At 39.5% G+C, this 23,086-nt stretch overlaps 2 protein-coding genes across 2 annotated transcripts; one reads left to right on the top strand and one right to left on the bottom strand.

The window, feature by feature from the left end:
* Positions 1 to 7,166: 7,166 nt before the first annotated feature.
* On the bottom strand, positions 7,167 to 8,216 carry LOC125005726 (high choriolytic enzyme 1-like). The gene has a single exon (XM_047581267.1). The coding sequence runs from the start codon at positions 8,139 to 8,141 to the stop codon at positions 7,356 to 7,358; it is 786 nt and encodes a 261-aa protein (XP_047437223.1). The 5' UTR covers positions 8,142 to 8,216; the 3' UTR covers positions 7,167 to 7,355.
* Positions 8,217 to 8,931: 715 nt separating this feature from the next.
* Positions 8,932 to 23,065, top strand: LOC125005725 (mortality factor 4-like protein 1). The gene is made up of 12 exons (XM_047581266.1): positions 8,932 to 9,115; positions 9,546 to 9,592; positions 9,691 to 9,758; positions 10,300 to 10,386; positions 10,508 to 10,588; positions 11,460 to 11,485; positions 12,783 to 12,871; positions 13,490 to 13,591; positions 15,328 to 15,416; positions 16,225 to 16,397; positions 20,391 to 20,475; positions 22,518 to 23,065. The coding sequence occupies exons 1-12, from the start codon at positions 9,076 to 9,078 to the stop codon at positions 22,600 to 22,602; spliced, it is 972 nt and encodes a 323-aa protein (XP_047437222.1). The 5' UTR covers positions 8,932 to 9,075; the 3' UTR covers positions 22,603 to 23,065.
* Positions 23,066 to 23,086: the final 21 nt, after the last annotated feature.

The raw sequence follows: 23,086 nt of genomic DNA, 5'->3' as shown, positions 1-23,086 counted from the left end.
GTGTGAATTTAAGTATTAGTCATTGTATGTCTGTGTGTGTGTGTGTGTGTGTGTGTGTGTGTGTGTATAAATGTGTTTAACAGTTTAAGGTCAGGTTTAGGCGAGTGTGAGTGAGGTTGATGTGAGTCCCCAGGAAGTAAAAGTAGATCAGTGGCGGCGTCTCCTCTGACGGATGCACCGCTTTGTGTTTGTGTCATCTCTGAGCTGAGAGCTGGGCCGGCCCACAGGTGCACAAGGGCCACATTTCACACGCATGAAGTACGGACCTCTGAGCGACCCGGACATTCGCATGCGATTTACCTAATCTGGTCTCCAGAGAGTGGCAGTGGGGAGAAATAATAGAGTCAGCAGCAACAATGACAGCTGGTAAATTTGACAGATTCTTTCCTTCCCCTGAGCCAATAATATCAGAGTGTCGCCATCAATGGTTTGTTTCCTCATCGTAAATTTACTTTTATATCTTACTTTCATAACACAGCATCGGCTCTGCTTTAATAGCACTTCAATTGAAAAAGCACAGAATTATAACGTTGTACTATTACACTGATGTGGATTCACTTAATGGAATTTAACACAAGAATAAACACAAAGCTCATCTAAGTTACTGATTTTGAAAGAGTTGTTTGTGTTTTTTTTTTATTAAAAATCAAATCTAATCTGGGAGCAATTTCAAAATCTTCTAAATCTGCTTCTTTAACCACAGCATGTGTAATTATATAATAATTTTGTGCGCCAGAACAAATTAAACTTCTACTGTTCTACTAATTGCCACACAGATGTCTCTGGCTCGATTATTTTGATTCTACACACCTGTGAAAGATATAGTTAAATGCTTCTTCTTCTTCTTCTTCTTCTTCTTCTTCTTCTTCTTCTTCTTCTTATTTATTTATTTATTTTTTTTAAATGACAAACCGTTGATTTTTTTGTAAACCTCTTGCCGGGGCCGATTTTAGTGGCTTTAGGAGCGCCCCTCCAAAGTGCCATTGTATCCTTTGCCTCTGCTTTTGGACTGAACACACTGTCACTTGCTGCTTGACTTTCTCAATCACCTCCTTCTCAATGGACGTCATAGCTATAGGTGCTGCTTGACTTTCTTTGGCCCACGGTCCTTCTTAGCCAAGTAAACAAACAAAATAGTTTCAAAGCTCGAGTTTGACACATTTTTAGGTGGAAAAGAGGACATGTCCATGAAAAAGAGGATGCCTGGTCACCCTAACGTTGGCTTTAACATCAACAAATATGCCTACCAAAAGCTTAAAAACAGCTCCAATATAAACTTTGGGCAGTGGCTGATTGTGACCCTGCACTATATTAAAAATATATATATTATTATTATATTAAAATGATATCTTATTTTTAGTAGTGCTGGAACAAAGTTTGGGGATGGGCTAGATACACCTATGCCTCTTCGTTGTAACATCAATGGGAGCTTGTTCTGGAGCTTTTGACCCTTTATTTATTTATTTATTTAGAGACTGAATGTCAGGGTGAGTGAAGGGTGAATTAATTGTTTCAGTGTGGTTGTCAGATCTTAGATTTATCTCCCTGTTGGTGAGTATAGTGTCCGAACTGAATGCAACTGAAGTAACAAAGTCAACTGGCTGGATTGGGTGCATCGTGTAAAATTTACTGTCATCATTTGTTTTCACTTGGCTCTTTGCTGCAAGAGAGTGGTGATTAACCCAGCATATTACAAAGATAAATTACTATACGAATGGAATTAGCAGGGTGTATCATCCATTTATTCGGTTTCTTTTAGTCTCTTTAGTCTTACTGTATACTGTGTACTCCACAATTTATCCAACATCCCATATCTGCAGACATATCTTCTAATATTTCATAGTCAGATCTGACACCAGTTTGGGAACCACTGGACTAAAACTCTCCAAATAATAATATTATATCAGACACAGAAAGCATTTTTTTTTCTCTTCCTGTTCGGTCCTGTGCAGATGGGTCCCTTCATATGAGTTCTGCTCAAGGTTTCTTCCTTTTAAAAGGGAGTTTTTTCTTGTCACACATGCCTTCCTGCTGCTCTGGAGGTTTCAGGACAGATTTTGAAAAGTGCCTTGAAACATGATAAAATTTAATTTAATTTAATTTAATTTAATTTAATTTAATTTAATTTAATTTAATTTAATTTAATTTAATTTAATTTAATAGAGGACTACTTTTATTTTAATATTTGGTCATGCTGTGCCTCGTGTGTTTAACCGTTGAATTAATGCATGATCTTGGGCTCTTAATGGAGTGTTCGAAGGCCGATGTATTGTCAGAAAAATTATCTATCTAAACTAAAAAGACAAGGCAGGGGAGGCTGTGTGTCTGCTCGTTCAATTTTCTACTGTAGTATTTTCATCCTTTGCTTTAATCAGGCTGAAGTCCTGCAGGTCTTGTAAAGGTCAACGCCACGTGGAGAACTTGACATAGCGTTGACATTTTGGGGTGGAAAAAACAAACAAACAAACAAACTGATTTCTAAGAACTAATCAGGTCAGCTCAGATGGAGTAAATAAAATAAGAGGAAGTAAATTGAACACAATTAATGTAAGAAACAGATTGGTAATATTCGCTGAAGTTACAGACGTATATCTGGTCTCACACTGTTAGAGCTTCTTATTTGTATTTCTCTTCAGTTTGTGCTGCGCCCCAGACCAGGATCTTTATAATTATTTTATTAATTGCTGACAGTAAATAAGCATCTTGTTTGCATTCTTTGATATCTTTGACACCAGAATCCTTTACGGATGGATTTAAAGGATGATGAACACTGCATTTTAAAGCCTCACTATCTAGCTGCCAGACAAACCCTGCTCTTTTTGATGTCTAATCTTTAACTGAAAAGCTACTGTAGCTCTTAGATAATGGTGTGAAAAGTACAATATCCCCTAAAAATGACCCTAAAGCTTTTAAAATCATCATTTCCTTTTCACAGTAGCAGCCCGATCCCCTTCTCTCTCTCTCTCTTTAAATCAATGTTTACAGAGGAAGAAATACTCCAACACACAATTTTCTTCTTTGATAAGTGATTTAAATTCTTTCGCACTCACTTTCTCCAATCAAGAAAACACCCTGTTTGTTCCCGAAGTCTTTTTCTGAATCACGTCTTGAGACTTGAGTTTCATTTTATGTAAATTTCATCAACATTCAGCCCAACTTATTTGGTATACATGGGATATTTGGGATCTAGACTTGCCTTTAAAACTTCATTTACGAGCGGGTTAAGTGCAAGTGCCTAAATATTGGCCTTAAACAAACCCTTTGAATAGATTTTAATATTCAGCTGTGCTCCATGCCCAGGAGGAAGACACTTCTGCAGTCACGTAGAAAATAAGTTATCTGAAAAACAGACTGAGATTGGATCTCCTGTGAAGGCCTGGGGTGCATCTTAATCCAGGTGTGAACGCACATACTTGCAGATAGGCATATGTGATTGTATAACCAAGGATGCATGTTAATAACACAGCCTGGAAGTATACAGATAAATCCTGATGAACCCAGAGTTGAACAAGGAGCTTGCAAGATGACCCATAAATGAAAAAATACTGCATGTTAAATAAATGTTTAAATGCTTAAATTCAATGCTATCTTGTGATTATAAACAGCAATAAGGGGAAGAGAACTCCTCCTAAGCCACAAACTTAGACAGAAACCGATTATAAATGACTGGTGGGGAGTTTTTTTTTATATGACAGCCAGATACTAAACTGCAATTAGAAGATTAATCTGATGTGGCTCTGTTTGTTTTTTCTCTCTCTCTCAGATTAGTGGTTCTCTAAGGACCCTCGTGTGATTTTATTTTTTTTATTTTTTATTATTTATTTATCTATTTGGAGCAGTTTATGCAACCGTGGCCTGGATAAGTGAGATTGTTCACAGATACTGTATATTTACCATGGAGCTACTTCATATTATATATTCAACTACTTTCTAGCTATTTCTATAATCATACACAAGCAGTTACTGGAAAAGGTACACTTTTCGTACACTTTTCCATCACAACCAGCATGAACTTCTTTAGCAATTTGAGCTGCAGTGGTTCTAGTCTGTTAAATTGGACTCCACAGGCCACCCTTTGCTTCTGTTTTGCATAAAAAAAGCTCTGACTTGGTCACTTGTGTAGCACTTTTCTTTCCTTGGGCCACTTTTGATAAACACTCAGACGAGAAACATCCCACAAGAGCTGCAGGAGATGCTCTTACCCAGTTGTCTAGCTATCACCATTTGGCCCCTGTCAAAGTCGCTCAAATCCTTCCACTTGTCCATTTAGTCAAAAAATGTCCACTTGCTGCCTAATATATCCCACCAACATATATTCCTATACAATAGAAGTTTAATTTGTTCTGCCACACAAAATTCCTATTTCTAACATATACTCCCTGTTTAGGAGGTTTAGTGGTCATAATCCTACGGCTGAATAGTACTTGGGTCTCATGTAGGACTGAGAGTCACAAATCTTTGTTTGATGTGTTTGAAACCGATATATTGATAAATGACCACTGGATGCATTTCCGTCTGTCAGTGCTATTAAAAATATGACACTAAAGTATGTTGCGGTCCCATTCACATGAGAATGTAGCAAATTACTGAGCTCAGGGCTCGTGAGAAATTTGTGACCTAAAAGATCTTGCATTGCTGTCCGTAAAAGGTCGAGAAACACAGACGTAGTGAATCCACAAATAATAGGATCCGTCTTTAGTCACCATCACTGAGAGTTTAAAGTGACTGGAAGTGGGTGATCTTACATGCACAGCTTCGTGTTAAAGACATCATGTGAATCAGTACGAAGACATAATCAATGCAGGAGCACCTGCTGGTTAGTGGCTAATAGGAGCTAATTAGGAATTAGATAAATTGAGACGAAGCTGCCTGTCGAGCCAGTTTAGCCTAAGGTGTTAAAATGCAGATTAAAGGATGTTTGAAGCTTTGAGAGATTCAGATCAGTAAAGTGAAATCACAAGACTCCAATGAGGGACGGCACCGTGGAGCTTAGCCCTCGACTATCAAAGAAGATATGGACAGGAAACCCCGACGAAGTCTAGACTCTGGTGGTAGAGCAGCATATTAAGGTAGCAGGTGGCTGATAGAGACCTCTGAGGAACCCCCCATGAATAACCAAGTGGAGATAGGGGATTGATGGGAGACACTGAAGAGAAGAGAGTTTGTTTCTTCTCCACAAGTTACACAATCAATGACGTATGTTTTTTTTTTTCAATATTTGGAAAAAGTACTTTCCACAAAACTATTTACTATTCAGGGAAAATGTTTATGTTTAGGATTTAAGCTTGGCTCAGTAGTACCAGATGATGTTGATGTCCAGGTGATGGAGAAGGCTGGTCTGGTTATTCTGGCTACTGCAGTCCTTGTATATTTCTACAGATGTGTGGTAGACATCACATCATGTGTCACTGTGTTCAAAGTACGGAAACTGACTGGTTGCAGACAGAGAGCCTTTGCAACGTGTAGTGTAGTCTGCACATCGGCTGCAGCTTTCCTGCAGTGGAGGACGATATCTAAGATAGCAGATGCAGGAAAAGGGCAGCTGGCATCATTAAAGACTCTTCCCACCTCGCTCACGGACAGCTTACGCACCCTCCCCTCAGGAAAACAAAGGCCGAGCGGCTTCAGGTCAAGAACTGACAGACTCAGAAACAACGTCTTCCCAGACACAGTCACACACACACAAACACCGCCGTACAATAACTACGGCGGTGTTTGTGTGTGTGTGACTGTGTCTGGGTTGTTCAACGTGCAAGAACTCTGTTTCATGTGCAATAGCCTTCTTATCTGCAACATCTTTTCATCATGTGCAATAATTGTACACATATATTTATTAATACCCACTGCACTGCTGTTCTTATTCTTTCTTATGATTGTGTGAGTTTATTTGAGATTCCTTAGTTTATTGATCCTGTAAGATTTATTATTTATCCTATTGTTTTCTATTGTGCCACAACTGACCTCAGTATTTAGTTTTGTTACCTTTCATGTACCTCAATAAAAATACTATTGATGAAATAAAAATGTTGAATAGACATTTATTTGTTTGTGTTATTTTGTGTTAAATTGAAATAGGGATAAAAAAAACACTATATTGCCAAAAGCATTGCCTTACCCATCCAAATAACTGGATTCAGATGCTCCAATCACTTCCGTGATCTTGCAGATGAATAAAATCACCTAAGCATGGCAGACTGCTTCTACAAACATTTATTAAAGAATAAGTCACTGTCAGGAGCTCAGTGAATTCCAGCATGGTACTGTGATAGGATGCCACATGTGTAACAAGTCAAGTCGTGAAATGTCCTTGCTACTAAATATTCCACAGTCAACGGTCAGTGGTATTATAACAAAGTGGAACAACTGGGAATGACAGCAACTTGAGCATGAAGTGTCAGGCCACGTAAAATGACAGCGGATGCTGAGGCTCATAGTGTGCAAAGGTCGCCAACTTTCTGCAGAGACAGTCGCTACAGACCTCCAAACTTCATATGATCTTCAGATTAGCTTAAGAACAGTGCACATAGAGCTTCATGAAATGGGTTTCCATGGATAAGCAGCCATATATCCCCAAGTGTAATGCAAAGCGTCGGATGCAGTGGTGTAAAGTATTCTGCGACCGGACACTAGAACAGTGGAGATGTTCTCTGGAGTGACGAATCACACTTCTCCATCTGGCAATTTGATGGACCAGTCTGGGTTTTGTGGTTACCAGGAGGACGGTACTTGTCTGACTGCACAGTGCCAAGTGTAAAGTTTGATGGAAAGGTCCATAAAAACATGGATGAGGGAATTTGGTGAGGAAGAACTTGACTGGCCTGCACAGAGTACCGACTTCAACCTAAAAGAACACATTTGGGATGAATTAGAGTGAAGACTGGGACATCTCAAGGGTGTAACTAACTTTGTTTTTACCAACAAATTCTTCCAAACAACCCTCTCGTCCTGGTGTTCAAAAAGTACCGGTAACAGTATCGTTTGACTGGTACCAAACAATACCGGTACTCGGTATACACCCCTAGTTATGTGTCATATAAGATAATGGTTGTAGTGTCATCTCATGTTTATTTTGAGTCACCTTGTTCAGTGATTTCATGTTTGTTCCAAGGTGTGTAAAAGTAAAATGTTCACGGGTACACAGTGAAAGAAACACAAACAGACAGATATCATCTGTTGCATTAGATTTATTAAATATGTTTTAGATATGGAGTTCTAATTGTTGTGTGATCTGAACATCTGAACCAAGTGAAGAAGAAGAATTATCTATGATCTACATTATCATATCCACTTTTTTTTGTAGGATCTGATTAAAATCTGAAAAAGTGTGATTGATTTGAATTTCATCAACACTATATTTAGCAACGATAGAGCAGGTTGACCCTCTGGATGTCCCAGTAGGACATCCCCTGCCTCTGTCCAATCTGGACGTTGGGGTTGGGGATGGGGGTGATGGAGTCCCTTCCGTACTGGATGGAGAAGGCTGTTCTTCCATAGTGCATGATGGAGGAGTAGTCGTAGGGAGTGTTGAGGTTGTTGGTGGCCTGTTTGTGGAAGTTGTAGGCCATCTGCGGGTTGATGTTCTGCCAGTTGATCCTGACATAGTAGTCGCGGTCACTCCTGGTCTGCTCGTGCTGGAAGCCCAGAGCGTGGTTGGTCTCGTGCTGGATGATGCCGTGGAGGAGGCAGCCCTGCCTGTTGAGAGAGAGCACCTGTCTGCCCCCCTGTTTGCCCAGAGCTGAGAAGCATCCTCCTTTGTTCTCAATGCTGATGAAGTCGTACTGGTTCTGATAGGGGACGAAGCGGATGCAGGTGCTGCTGTGGAAGGACCTCAAGGCATATTCGATCGTCTGCCTCTCAGAGCCGCTGAACTCACGGCTCACAGTGTAGGGGATCGTCACCAAGCCATTGGAGCCTTTCTTCCACAGGCAGCTTTGGGCCCAACACGTCATGGCGTTTCTGGTTCTGGGAGCCAGCAGGTCTCCTTCCAGGAGGATCTCATCTGTGTTATTGTTGGAGGTCAGAATCCCAGTGGTGATGTCCACAGTGTTTGGGACTTCTTCTTGGTCTCCTTCCTCCTGGAGAGGCTGTGCCTGAGAGAGGCCGAGCAGGAGCAGCAGTAGCAGGCTGGTAGAGGGAGTCATCTTCAGGGTCAGTGTGGAGGCTGTGGAGCTTCTGTGAACAGCTTTCTGTGGAGAGACTCCTTGAAGCTTGATGTCTGACTCAGTTCAGGCCAGAGTCTTTATACTCTCCTCTGCAGGTGTGTCTACAGGAGGATTATGGGCTGGGGTCCACACTGCTAAGCCTAAATACACCACTGAAGGGAGGACTCCATGGACAAACCCACTGTTTCAACATGGCGTGTTGTCTCTGGTCTTTAAATGGATGATTAGAGCTTCACTGATCAAGACTTTTTAAACTTTACACATTATATGGCCAAAGGAACCTTCATATAAGCAGCATAATAATGTGTATCGTTCTATTTTTAAGAATTCCAGCTTTGTACTGTACATCCCGTCTTATTCTATTGTATTTTATTACCTCAGTAATTGTAATTTATTGTATTCAATACCGGACTTATCTATCTATCTATCTATCTATCTATCTATCTATCTATCTATCTATCTATCTATCTATCTATCTATCTATCTATCTATCTATCTATCTATCTATCTATCTAACTGATAGATAGAAAGTGTCTGACCTCACAAAAATGGTCAACAGTTCCCATAAACACACTCCTAAACCTTGTGGAAAACTGTTATAGCCGCAAAGGGTGGACCAATATCATATTTAACCCTATGGATAAAGAAGTCCATATGCGCATAAAGGCAGGAGAGCGAATACTTTTGGCCATATTAAGTGTAGCGCAGATTTGCGAAATGTTGTTTTTTTCCCCGAGTTTCGGGAGGAGCACTTGAACGCACCGTGGTGGTCATGTGACCCGCAGCACTCAGGCCATTTCTCGGCTTCCTCTCAGCTTTGGCTCCAATGTCGGAGGTGTTTGTGTCTGGAAGAAATGGACTCTGGCAATGCACGAATTTGATCATTCAGAGATCCGTCCAGCTGAGTCTGTGAATGGCGCCAAAACAGGACCCTAAACCTAAATTTCAAGAAGGTATGTACCGAAGAATAACGCGGTCGCAGATGGAAGGGGGCGGGTTTGTTGTTGTTGTTATTGTTGTAGCTCGACATTAGTGGTCTCTAGGGAGGTACCAGCGCTTTTATTACTACCTATATATGTTGCATACTTAAATAAAACATGCTGAAACTAAAGGTGGTTTTATGTTAAAGTTAAAAAGCGAGTTTAAGGTGCATAGCTAACGTGACTGCTATGCTAACGTTAGCTCGCTTGTTGTTTATGCTCTGTGTTAGCATGTGCTAAACTGGCACAAAATGACTAACTGTGCTCTCTGTTCAATATGTATCTGTTTAAAATCTATCTTCTGAGCTTTGTGGTAGTCTGTCGAGGTATTACACGAGAACCTGTTGTATTTATTCTGTGTATTTTGGCGTGTTTTTCTCACGTTGGTTTTCCCTCCTTGCAGGTGAAAGAGTCCTGTGCTTTCATGGGCCATTGCTCTATGAGGCAAAGGTTGGTCTCAGTACTGTGTGTTTGTGTTATTAGTTTTAAGTAGCTGCAAAACAAAAATTCAGCTGATGCAGGACCTTTTTTTTTTATTTGTTTTCCAGTGTGTCAAGATCAACATAAAGGATAAGCAGATTAAATACTTCATTCATTACAGCGGATGGAACAAAAAGTGAGTAGCATGGTTTGGATACTGTCTGATGTAAAGGAGTTTAAGAAAAAGCATGCTACTTAGACAAAACACATGCAAATTATGAAAAAATCTTGATCAGATTGACAACACATGTGCTCCAAATACAAAAAGTGAAAAAAGTCAGTCAGAACCAACATTACAACATTATTAATGCAGTTATGTGATGTTTTAATTAGTCGGCGATGAGCAAAAGGCTTTTAAGGAGTGATGCATTCAAGATTTTAAAAAAGAATAACATACAAACCTCATGTTACAGCTCATTTCCAGCATCACTGATGAGTACCAAATGTCAGCGATTAGCTCATCCCAGCCTGGTTCACCAGTCCTTGTGCTCCTCTGGAAACACTTTTTGATCGCATGCAACCACTGTGTTGCATTTGTCTCTTTTCTTAATTTGCTTGCTCTAGTTTTGTCAACTTGCACATGTTTTCTCAAGTTTCTCTGCCACAGAAGTGTTTTCTCTCTGTGACCAATATGTGATCGAGTTTCAAGGTCTGAAATATTTTTCTTCCTCTTGCAGCTGGGATGAATGGGTTCCTGAAAGCAGAGTTCTCAAATATGTGGACAGCAACCTTGCGAAACAAAAAGAGCTTCAGAAGGCCAATCAGTAAGTTTCCCTCTGAGTGCACAGCGATAATGAAGGACTGCCCTTTCTTCTTTTGCCGTTTTTATGAATTGAAACGTGGCGACATATGATCCTCACTTTTTTTTTTTTAATCCTTTCACAGGGACCATTATGTTGAGGGAAAGATGAGGGGTTTAGCACCAAGCAAGAAGATTGCTGCTGTGCAGCAGAAAAATGTTGATTTGTAAGTATGCGGCATGTTTTTCCAACTCTAGAAATCCACTTGACATAATACTGATCTGACAAGAAGTTAAATGAATTAGCAAATGCGAGCAAGTGCTAAATGTAATTCTTCAGCTAACAACTAGTTCTGCAGCCTATAATTGATTAATTGTTCCTTAATAATATATTGAGTAGTCTTTTGAAACTTTTATTCAAAGGTTTTCTCATAATGACATATTTTAAAATGACATCTCTGAAAGAAGAAGCCGTTTCAAGTGTTTACGTAATGATAGTAATTATCACAAAAGTTAATATTTGTGTCCTAATTAAGATGCTGTATCCTATTTTCTGCCATTAATTATAACACATTGTGTTGAGTGTGATTCATTTCAGTGACTTATGTTGATTTTCTTTGCCTGTATTATTTATCTGCATGGTTTCTTACACTTATTAAACGATTCTTGTTCATAGTTAATGTTAAAGGTCTATATGAGTAGAAACAATGTGCTTACAACTTGCACATAAACTGGACAGTGTCACTGTCATTAGCACTGGCTTCATACAGCCTTTATTGAGTTCTTGTCAGAGATACAACAGATGAGGACGTAATGACAACTCCCATGCACTGACCGCGATCCCACAATCAGATAAAACTCACTTTATTGGTGCAGCTGTCTTGTAATTTTGAGGCTGGCAGGTCTTCTCTGTTGAGATGCTCATACATAGTTTCATTAGAATTAGCTGTGTCAGTTTTATTAAGTCTCCAAGTGTGAACATTGCGTTGACAGCTGGTTGCAGCTTTAACTGTCTGTTTTATATCTAGTGACAAGTTTATTATGATCATTTCACTCATAATGTTTCTTTTTTTGTGTGTCTGTGTTTATATGTTATAGGAAAGTGAAAAAGGCAAAGCAGAAGAGTAAGTGAGATATTTGCACTTATGTTAATACATACCTACATTTAATAAGACCCCAATATTAAAATGTGCTTGGTCTAATTTAGATGTCCCATCATATCTGCATTAAGGTTCAGTGATATGTCAGAATAATTAGACCAGTTCAAGCCAGTTCTTCTTCTAGTAATGTGTGGACTGTCGGTCCCGTCGCATCTGAGTTTTGCTTGTAAACAACAAGCTGAAGATGATGAAATAATACTGAAAGAGAGAAGTCATGTTACTTCACTGCTATGGCAGCTTTGTGATATTTGTGGATATTTTAACAAGGGCTGAACACTGACACCCTTGTCAGTGCTGTCTTTTTGTTCTTCCTGTTTGTTATTACTGGATATTACGTATCCCTTATACTATAGTTTTAATAAACAAAATTATTTTTGAAACATAATGAATTTGTTTGGGTGGGAAGGGTTTTGTTTTTAAATGATTAAATCCAGAATCGTGGCAAACACAGTTTATCTATATATTGTTTTTTGGCCATAGTGCCTCACACTTGTTTGCGTTATTATTTAGTACTGAATACGTTATTTTGAGCATTGTGGCCATGCATTTCAAGTTTAGTTGGGTTTTTTTGTGACAACGTTTAGTTCACTTCAGAAATGTATTTAAAAATGTAATATTTGAGACTGTACACAATGTGAAATGTGTTCCATGCTATGGATATTATTGCATACACGTTGTATAGTTTAGTTTATTTCACATCGCCTTTTACATGATAAACACTCTTGTCATTGTCATAGGGGGCCCAGTTTCCCACAAATAACAGACAGAAGATATTGGCCAGATGTCCTTAACATACAACGACACATAAACAGACATATAATAGACATACTATAAATAATCCCAGTATTCTGGTTACATTAGATTAGTTGGTACAGTCAGTAAACAGTAACAGATCTAATATAATCAGTAAGTTAAACATACATTAATAGGTGCTGCATTTTTAGTTTTTTCTTGTGGTCCTCTGCACACAATAGTAAAGCTAGTGCATCTTAGCCTTCGTATGTATGTGTGAACATTTACCAGCTTAAATACTGTTAACACTCGGTACCACAGGCTGAACTCCTTTTTGGCACCTAAAAAAAAAATAAAAATTAGATACATAACAAGTCGTTTACCTACTGATTCATTATGTCTAAAAGCACTGTCCCATTTAGGGAGGCTGTTACACATCTCTCAAATTGACTTTTTTTTTTATATTATTATTATTATCACAACCTTCATTCCTGCACCATTTACACGCTCTGTTCGGTGTCTCGTTTAGCCCCAGGGCCGGGTGAAGGCACCAGCAGCGGAGAAACGCCCCAGGGACCACGGAAGAAGAGGGCTCGGGTTGATCCCACAGTGGAGAGTGTAGGTATCATCACTTATAGGTGTAGCTGTGGAGCTTCAGGTGAAAACGAACAGCAGCATTTTGTTTTTTGTTTTTTTTGTGGAAAGCTGTGGAAAGATTTAATAAGCCAGGATGTTGTTGTGAATCAACAAATGATTACACTGCCAAATGAGCTTACTTCCTGAGTCGTGAGTAGAATAGAAAATGAAGCACTGATTGAGGACACTGTTATTGTTCTATGCATGTGACCATTGTCCCCCCGTGGGTGACAGAAGCTGACTGCTGGAGCTCTTTCACCACAGGGTGTTTGTACAGTGTGTCCAAAGTGTCGGCCAGGTGAATAGAACGGTGTCATTTCCAGACAGAAAGAAACTGTAGGAAATGCAGGCACCATGTCACTAAAAGTAGAGCTAATTATGACCTTCACACAAAAGATGTTTTCAGGTAGACTTTGATTGTGGCCAGCTATCTGTACTGTTAGTGCTCTAATCCAATTCACATCTCTAAGTCTCTGCAGTATAAGCCTTGGTGTAAAAGTTTTCCTGTTTTTGCTTCTGTCTGTGAAAGACACAGTAATTTGAAACGGTCTGTGCTGGTGAAACCTATAAAAAAATATGTGTGTTTTTGTTTGTGCTCAGGAGGAAATGTTCACCAACCGTGTAGAGGTGAAGGTGAAGATCCCAGAGGAGCTAAAGCCCTGGCTGGTGGATGACTGGGACCTAATCACCAGACAGAAACAGGTGGGGAAACACAACACCTCAGCCGAGTTCACACATTTGGCTTCATAAAAATGGTTTATGAACTTTCTGGTGTTTTTAAAAATCAATATGATGCAGGAATGACATACATGAATAACTCCTTTATCTAGGGATGAGCAATATGAGCTAAAAATTATATCACGATATATTTTGCCATTCTGGTTATAACCATAAAAATCATGATTTAAAAAAATATATATAATTCCAGTCCATGTTCTTTGCTGCTTAACTATAGGTTTAAGTATGAAGTTGTGGAGAAAACTGTAGTGAATTAATCAAGCAAGTCTGAAATGTGAAAACAGCAACAGGCCAAATCCCTTCGGATCTGTTTGTCTATTGTTTGCTTTGCTTCTCATATGAAATGGCTTTTTTTACTGTAAGGTGACAAGTTTCCGGGAACATTTACAGCTCGGAAAAAAAAAAAAAAAGAATGAAAGGTTAATAAAGGTTGAAAGGTGAGGCAGGATAAAATAAAATGACAGACAATTGTGGTTTCATTAATTTTGACTTATTTATTCATATTTAAACTGCTGACTGTCTGTGATGTCAATAGCAGCACAACTGGCTACCATAATATTTGTAGACTGTGTGCAATACTTTTTTTTTTTCCTCATTCATAAAACAGGGACATTTTTGGGGACAGCTTTAGCCAGGGGATAGGTCATCCAGAACAGGGACTGTCTGGGACATCTTGTCGTCCTCATTTACTAATTGTTGTGTTGCTATCCTTAGCTATGATCTTTTTTTGCTAACCTTGCACATGGGACAAGTTTGTTCCACATTCACCTTGTGCTATCCTTAAACCAGTTCCATATTATTGATGAGGAGCCTCGTTTAGCCTCGTAGGTGGGCTACGGTTGTGCATGTCTTCATCACCAATCTTGCGTTTATCACATTTATCGCGAGGTGGCGAATTCTCATCGTGGGGATAGTTTTCGGCCGTAAATTGTGTACAATAAATTATCGCCCATTCCTACATTAAACCCACCAGCCAGAGAAATTAACAACATAACATGACCTCTTAAAGCGTTCATTAATACACAGGATCAGATGTTTAGCAGGTTAGCAGTCAGCTAACAGCTACCAACCATCTAGAAGACACCAGATACCTGGCCTAGTCAACGGCAGTATGCGGCACATCATTGGGGTTCTCAAGTGGGCGCTGTTGTTTCATTAAGTTTGGCCTGAAAACACCTCTAGAAGGCTTTACAGTGAGTTCCAGCGTCCTGGAGTCACCCCCCTCCATGCTGCCACCGCACAACCCAGAAATTAACCTGGCCATTTTTATGCAGCAACCATTTGAGAACAATCACAGTCTTGGATGCTCATGGCCCTGTGGCCGCTTCACCACTTTCCCTTCTTTTGGGCCACTTAGGATGGGTACTCACCCGTGACCCAGGCGCTCTCTCCCAGTCATCAAGCCGTCAGAAAATGGCCCCGGTCCAAATCACTCAGATTGTTCCACTTGTACGTTTTTCCTTCTTTGAGAGCAACATTTCCACTTCCTGCCTGATTTATGCCACCGACTAACAGATACCATGATGACAACCAGGGACTATGACCAGGTGGTCATAATGCTGTGGCTGATTGTAGTAGTTTGTTGGCAGTTATGGCAGAAGTCGACACCCAATCAAAAATGAAATGAGAGCTATGTTTGAAAACGTGTCATTGACTGAACATCTTGGATAAATTCAACAATTTTTCTTCTGTGTTTCCAGTTATTTCATCTGCCTGCTAAGAAAAATATAGAGACCGTCTTGGAGGACTATGCAAACTACAAGAAATCAAAAGGAAACTCGGACAATAAGTAAGAACAAACGTGTTTAAATGGTGTAAAAGTAGAGATGCCCCTGTGCCATGTGATAACGACGTTCTGCATCGCTGCATGTGTCTCATTTTCTGGCTCTGTTTCCCCCTTTATTATCTAACCTTCTTCTGGGAAAATGCAGCAAACTTTGTGCAGTTTACACAGAAAGGGGAGTATTTTCTCACATGATGCACTTACATTTAATACAGTTCCAATTATAATTACTCACATAGTCGACCTATGTTGGAATTAAATGGCCATAACTGACCATTTGTCTGTGTTTTAGTCTATTTAGTATTTTCTTTGAATACGATATTTGAAGAAAAATCTGTACTTCTGGCTCGACTTCACCTGCTCCCGAGGTGTATGGAGAAGTAAAAGAAATAGCAGAAAGGTCAAGACCACTTCTGGACCACTTTAAAATAAGGTTGCTCCATTTATTACAAGCGCCGCAGAAATCTTTTTGTAGCAAATCATACACCGCACATCGTTTTCCTAAGAATAAGAAGAATAAGTATTCTTTAGAAGTATTTCGCTTGACCTTTAGACTACACGTTGGTTTTATTAAACCCAGTAATGGTCTTAGTTCCGTGGTAAAGCTGATACATTTATGCACTTTCTAAGATAATCAGATAAATATTTTACTTTTACATTTTTTACATCTGAAAAATCTGGGCCAGACTCTTTTATCACCATGTGATTACTTCCATACTGCTTCTTAGCGTCAGTGCCACAGAGTTAATTGATTGTACCGCATCGCAGAAAAAAAAAAGTATTTTTCTTTCTTTTGCTTTTTCTGTTCACTTAGGGAGTATGCAGTGAACGAAGTGGTAGCGGGCATTCGAGAGTACTTCAACGTTATGCTGGGCACTCAGCTGCTTTACAAGTTTGAGAGGCCGCAGTATGCGGAGATCCTGGCTGAACACCCAGACGTGCCGATGTCCCAGGTGTACGGAGCGCCTCATTTGCTGCGTCTGTTCGGTAAGGACCTTTGAAACAAACACACCTCCCACAGTGACCGCTGAACCATCGTTTTCAATGCATAGCTGTCATAGAAACGTGCATAGAAACCCCCCAAAAAACCCGTCTGTTCAAAAAGTCTTTCTGTTTCATTTTATACACTTGGAAAGTTTTGCAATTTTCTCAGTTCTTCTGTGTCTTTTTGAGAGAAATGTTATGCAGAAGGCTGACTGCTGTGAGACCAAACAGATGCATCACTGTTCCCAGAAACCCACTGAAATAATCATCTTGTTTTCCTTGTTGCATGTCCTAGTAGAACTTCAGATTTAGCTTTGTGTCCGAGGTGAGTCCCACAGCAGAGGCAGAAAACTTCTTTTTATGTAACCACAATTTTAATTTAATTTAAAACATCACAATTTTATAGATGGAAAACATCACCAACCATCCACCGTCTTACCAGGGATGAGATCTTGCGTGAAATTACCTTCTACCATTAAGCGCATTTACCCAATGAATCACTGTATTGTAATAAGAATGTGCTAATCACGGCGCAGTGTGGCTTAAGCAAATCTTAAATTCAAAGTTGGCAGTATTGGTTTTATTTAACTCAGAACGCTGTTTGACCGAACATATAGGCCCAGATTTTTATGTCGGTAAATATATACTCACTTGCCATTTTATTAGGTACACCTGGTCAATTGCTTGTTAACACAAATAGCTCACCAGCCAATCACATGGCTGCAAATCAGTGCATTTAGGCATGTAGAGGCGATCAAGACACCTTACTGAAGTTCAAACCGAGCATCAGAATGAGGGAAGAAATGGCATTTAAGTGGCTTTGTTGGTGCTTGTCTGAGTATTTCAGAAACTACTGATCTACTGGGATTTTCATGCACAACTGTCACGCACAACCAGGTAAAGAGAAAATATCCAGTGAGTGGCAGCTGTGTGGACTTAAAGACCTTGTTGATCTGAGAGGTCAGAGGAGAATGGGCAGACTGGTTCAAGATGATCGCCGACAAGTCTGCAGCAACTGTGTGATGCGATCATGTCAATATGGACCAAAGTCTCTGAGGAATGTTTCCAACACCTTGTTGAAATTATGCCACGAAGAATTAAGGCAGTTCTGAAGACAAAAAGGCGTAAAGGTGTACCTAATGAAGTGGCCGGTGAGTGAAGGTGCAATATATAATGTCTGTGAGTTAATTCTTCAACTCGTCTCACTTGAAAATGCAGTCAGTGAAGTGTAGCGTCCTGCACAATTTTAAAAAGTTGAATCTGTGGCAGAATGAGTCGGCCAGAGATGGATCACTTGGATTGGCTGTTCTACTGCAACCACAGGACAAGAAGACAAATGGAAGTAATCAAAACGACAAATAGAAAGTGATTTTGCTTTTAATAAATCTTCCTAGGCTCCCAGATAAAAGTAGCTGTTCCAATTTGCCGGTAGAGTTATTTCCTTTCATGCATTTGTGGAGCGTATGTGCCTGGTGGCCATTAGTCGTAGTCTTTGTGGTCAAGTGAAACTTTTTTTTTTGGCCCAGACGCTGGTAATATCTAAGTTGCCCATCGTTAAAACTAGTTCCTTGAAGTCAGTTTGTTGTGTTCATAACTTAAGTCTAGACGTATCAGATATATTCAGCGATGTCCCTATCGATAACGATCTTTTAATATTCAGTATCCCTTTCCGATCTTAAATAAACTAAATTTCATCCCCTGGAGCTACATAAAGACGCTTCTTATAAATAGGGCTGTCAAAGCTAGTGTAACTAGGAGAAGGTAGTTTGTTTTCCCCGTTCTGTTGTTTTTGTGGCGAATAAAGTTGGTATACTTTTCTCCTACTACCACCTCACTAAACATTCACATTACATAATTTACAAATTTCCTTCTGACTGCGTGGCCTAATTTTTCAAAGTACTTCCACGCAGCAGGCATGTTTAGTTCTGTGATTTTGGTTCCTCTTCATCTTGTGGGAGTAGGCGCTAGCTAACGGCCTTAAAACAGAAGAAGAAGAGGAGGTTTTGCAGACCTCAAACACCTACAATGAATAACTACAGAAGATCGGCCTTGGCTGAAGCCCGATACTGATCCAACCTGATTATTTAAATAATGCATGAATCAATTTCCCAATCAGGACTTCCCTAGTTAGGTTGTGTGTATATTAGACCAGTTTTTATTTATTTTTCTGCTGATTTTATGATGCAGCTCTTTACATTTAGTCTTCACTCAGCTACTATTTAAAGAGTCTGTTGGCTACAAACCTTGTTCATATGAGCTTTCATACTACAAAGGCTCTGCACAGTATCCTGCAATCTCCCATCCTTTAGCAATGTGCGACACCATATTTTAAGCAGCATAAATAATGCATGCGTACATAAAACCCCGCAATTATCACCAGGTCAGTGTCTTCATTTCTTTTGATGTTATTGTTCCGGTGAAGTCATGAATTGGCGTCACTTTTATTTAGATACTAACATGACTCACCTGGGTTTTCAGTGGTAATTGAAGTGCCACCTGTCTTCTAAAGTACATGAAGGTCTGAACATCCGAACACAGCCAGAGGATAAATAACGGTCATTTGAGCTGAACGTCCCAGACAGTTCTCTATTAAAATGCAATTAATTTTTTTTTTCTATTCCATGAATAATTAAGAAAATGAATCATTCGAACAGTATGCGTGTGTGTGTGTTGATGCGGTCAGATGAGCTGAACTCCCCTGCTCTGTAATTATCACCCTGGATTTTAAAACACTGACTCGCCGTGGTGACTTGAGGCTTAAGGAACAAGTGCAGAGCATCAGTGAGTACTTTCTTTTAGATGCAACTGCTTCCAAATAGGCTCAGTAGTAATCATTAATCTTTGTGTCATCAGTTTATCCAGTGACAAAAGCCATTAAAGTTGCAGACGTTATAAAATTATGCTGAGACTTGTCATTCGACTTTTTTTTTTTACTGAGGACGTTATCTCTTTCTACTTATTGCCAAAATAAACAAGATTTATGTGTTGTTGTTGTTGTTGTTACCTGCCTTGATTTGGCAGGTTTTCCAATTGCCTAATTAGCCAAGGAAGCGCTTTGCTTTAGAAAAAGATGAACATTTCTGGCAAAGATGATTTGTGTGAGATAATGTGTGATTAACTATTTAGAGAATCAGAAGGAATTTTAGACTTTTTCATACATCCATAGCAAAAACAACCTGTTAATGGCTAATTTGCCTCGTAAACCAACATCACTCAGGTTTCATCTGCTGCCCTGTCTACAGTGCAGCTCATTACTGGCAACATTATATGTATTGCCTCTTCTAACATCTGCAATGTGACTCTTTCTAAAGTGTTATGAACTTGGATATTATAACTAAAAACAAAGCCAAATCAATGGCGGCTGCCTGAGCCAAGCGGCTTCTTCAGTTTTAAATGAGGAGTTTAGGTTTTTATTAGTAACATCTGTCACTGGGCGGGGCACACCTGAAACTCCCGTAACTAAGGTCTGTTGACAACCAGATACTCACCTGAGTAGTAGTATAGTGTGTCTCTAATGACCCAATAATGGCCAGATAATTTTTGGTGTCTGATTCCACCTCCCCTGCTCAAATTTTACACTGATGACTTCCTCTTTCATATCATCTGTTTTCTCTGACTAAAGTTTGCACGTCCTTCAGGGTCTGGATCTCAAGACCTGGCTCTGCTTTGTTGAGCCCATTGTCTGAAGTCTGTGCTTCGCTCACAGAGCTCAACCCCATAACCCCCATAATTGCTTTTTTTCTGTAATGTTTTGTCCTTGTGGTGAACAAGTATCGTCCTCAGTGCACCACTGGGCTTCAATAACATGGTATGAAATCCTGCAGTAATTTATGGTTAAAAATCATCAGCCTATCAATTTTTATTTTTTATTTTTATCTCATCCTCTCACGGCTCATCTTCACATTGACGCAGAATTGATATAAACCACACTTAATCTCCTTCAGCCTGCAGCCTCCCTCCGCATTTCTCCTCACATGTGTTGTCGTCCTCCAACAGTTCGTATTGGAGCCATGCTGGCCTACACTCCACTCGATGAGAAGAGCCTGGCTTTGCTGCTCAGTTACCTCCAAGATTTCCTCAAGTAAGTTCCACCCCGCCCCCCTCCCACCGCATCACCAGAGACTCTATGTCACTTTTGCCCAATTCTCAAATGTCATGTTACATCCACATTCAGATTAGTGCAGCCAGGCTTGTTGCAAATCCTCAAAACATAAGCCATGAAATCGATTTTCTGCTCTGGAAGATATTGTTGCTGAAACTCCGCGAACGCGGTGACGCATATCATGACGGATAGAGCGAGCTTTGGTTAGGATGCATTTTTAAAATGGTTTCACAGATAATTCATGTGTGGCATGTTTGATGAATTATGAGGGATCATGAAGTCGTGAAGCCGTCACTATCCGAAAAACACATTTACTGAACTCACATGTGAAGGATGTGTTACCTTTTTAACGATAACTGATTCTCTAACAATCCATTAATGGAAACTCCCAGGACTTAACGTGTTAATGGGTTGAAATATCCTGGGGAGAGATGTTACGTCTGTGTTATAAGTGCGTGATGAGTGGCGTCTCAGTCCACCTTCTCTGCTGAAAGAGGGGGTTTTCCAGGTGGTTGAATAGTGACATTGAATTCTGTAAAAGTATATGTTTTGTTCCCAGAGAGAGAACAGACCTAGTTAAGGCAATGTCAGAAACACATTGAAAAAGAAAATACAGTCATTTTGAGCAAAGTAAAAGGAGTGTTTTTTTTTGTTTTTTTCGTACAGAACTGATGTCTTTTCAGCTAGAGCACCAGGCTGTTAAAATGATTTTTGAACACTTTTTGCTCGCTACGCGTTGGCAGCGTTTTTCCACCTTTGTATTGCCAGTGAACCGGATGCACAACAATAGTCAATGCACTTGTGCAGGCACTGTAAAAGCAAGCTGAAAACATTTTCTTTGGGTCATTCCTTAGAAAACTTGTACAATTACTAAAGAAAACACTGAGGACAGGCTGACATAGTATAGTACCTTCTATCATCTTCCAAAGGTTTATTTTGGTTTAAACTAAAAAAAAATTTTAAAAAAACGAGCTGCCCGGTCCTCGGTGAGTTACTTTGTGTCAGTCCTGCAAATGGATTCAGAATTTCCCATGAAGAGCTTCTGCTTTTTTTTTTTTTTTTCCCGAGACATGTCTTATTTCATGTCCACATGGATAAGTCGGGAGTTTAATTTGACAAGACGGAGGCCGACAGTTTCTGGTAGCATGTCGTTTTGTATACGCTCACTTTCTTGTTGATTAGGTGCACAGGCGAACACAAATGCACCATTATATAACGGTTCTGAACTAAACTGTGGCTTCAAGAAGCTAATGGCATTCAGCATTTATTTAAAACTACTGAGAGAGCTGTTGATGCAACTGTGTGTTACTTTTGTCGGCTGTGGTTTGTACGACTATTGGATTGTATCCATTTAGGGCTTTCAGTGTTTTTCCCCTGAACTGATGGATTCAGCCGGCAAGTAGGGATCCCCTACCTACTATATGTGTGCTATATTAAACTCGGCCTTGTGCTATTTATGAATATAATTTTGCTTTCAATTTTAAGTTATTCAAATATACGCAGGTTCAAACACACACACACAGATATATATATATTATTTCAAACAAGAAAAACAGTAGGGTGGTGACTGAACGATAACATCTTCTGCCTCCATTTATCCTTTACTAAAATATATTGGATTCATGTTAATGTGTATTTAAAGAAATATAAATGTATGTGGGCAAAATAAATATAAAAAAATATATAAAGAATGGCCAATCAACCAAAGATTTTGTGACCCCTTCATGCAGTAGCTCCACGGACGCCCTGTTGAAGACCTGTGATTTAGAACTAGGCTAAATAACACAGTTTAACAACACTGTTTCAACAAAGACCGAACACTCATAAAGATAAACATTAGTGCAACACTGTTATATTAAAACACTTTTTTTTTTGTCTTTTATCAAAAGTTTGCCCAATGAGCTGGCGAGTGAATGTCTTTTAGATATTTGAAATAGATAGGCTGACCTTGACGGCTCCAGAGGGAGAAATTTGTTTTCTGTTTTCCTCCGTAATGACATTGGGTTGTATCTTTCCTGCAGGTATCTGGTAAAGAATTCGTCCACCCTCTTCAGTGCCAGTGACTACGAGGTTGCACCCCCTGAGTACCACCGCAAAGCTGTGTGAGAGCTCTCCGTACATAGTGCTCTAGTGAGGCACATCAGACCACCAGTAAAATAACCATTACTAACCTCTTGAGTGCAGACTTGGAAGATTTTTCACTTGAATTGATACACTTTTCTCCACAAAGGTCTCAGGAGCTTGTCACTTTTGGGAAGAAAAAAAACAAACCCTTTTGCTGTATTTTCATTTTTCATCATTCATTTTTTCCTCTCCCTTTCCATTTTTATACCCATTGTTTGTTTTTTTAAAGACACAAGAAAAAAAATATCTGTTGTTCCATTTTTCACAAGCAGCTCTTTGGTGTTTTTGTGCATTCCAGCAGGTAGATCTGTTACTGATGCATGTCTGTATTTATTAGGACCACAAGGTCAGCACTCTGTTAAAGGTTTTTTTTGTATCTGTATCTTGTGTATTTGTATCAGTTTGTAAAGAAAAAAAAAAGAAAAAAAAAGTTTTCTACACAATCGCTGCACTGTGTTTTCCTGTT

The sequence above is a fragment of the Mugil cephalus genome, chromosome 3 (assembly GCF_022458985.1).
Source record: "Mugil cephalus isolate CIBA_MC_2020 chromosome 3, CIBA_Mcephalus_1.1, whole genome shotgun sequence".
Classification (NCBI taxonomy): Eukaryota; Metazoa; Chordata; class Actinopteri; order Mugiliformes; family Mugilidae; genus Mugil; species Mugil cephalus.
Note: the sequence above shows the minus strand (reverse complement) of the source record. Positions and strands in the feature narration are given on the sequence as shown.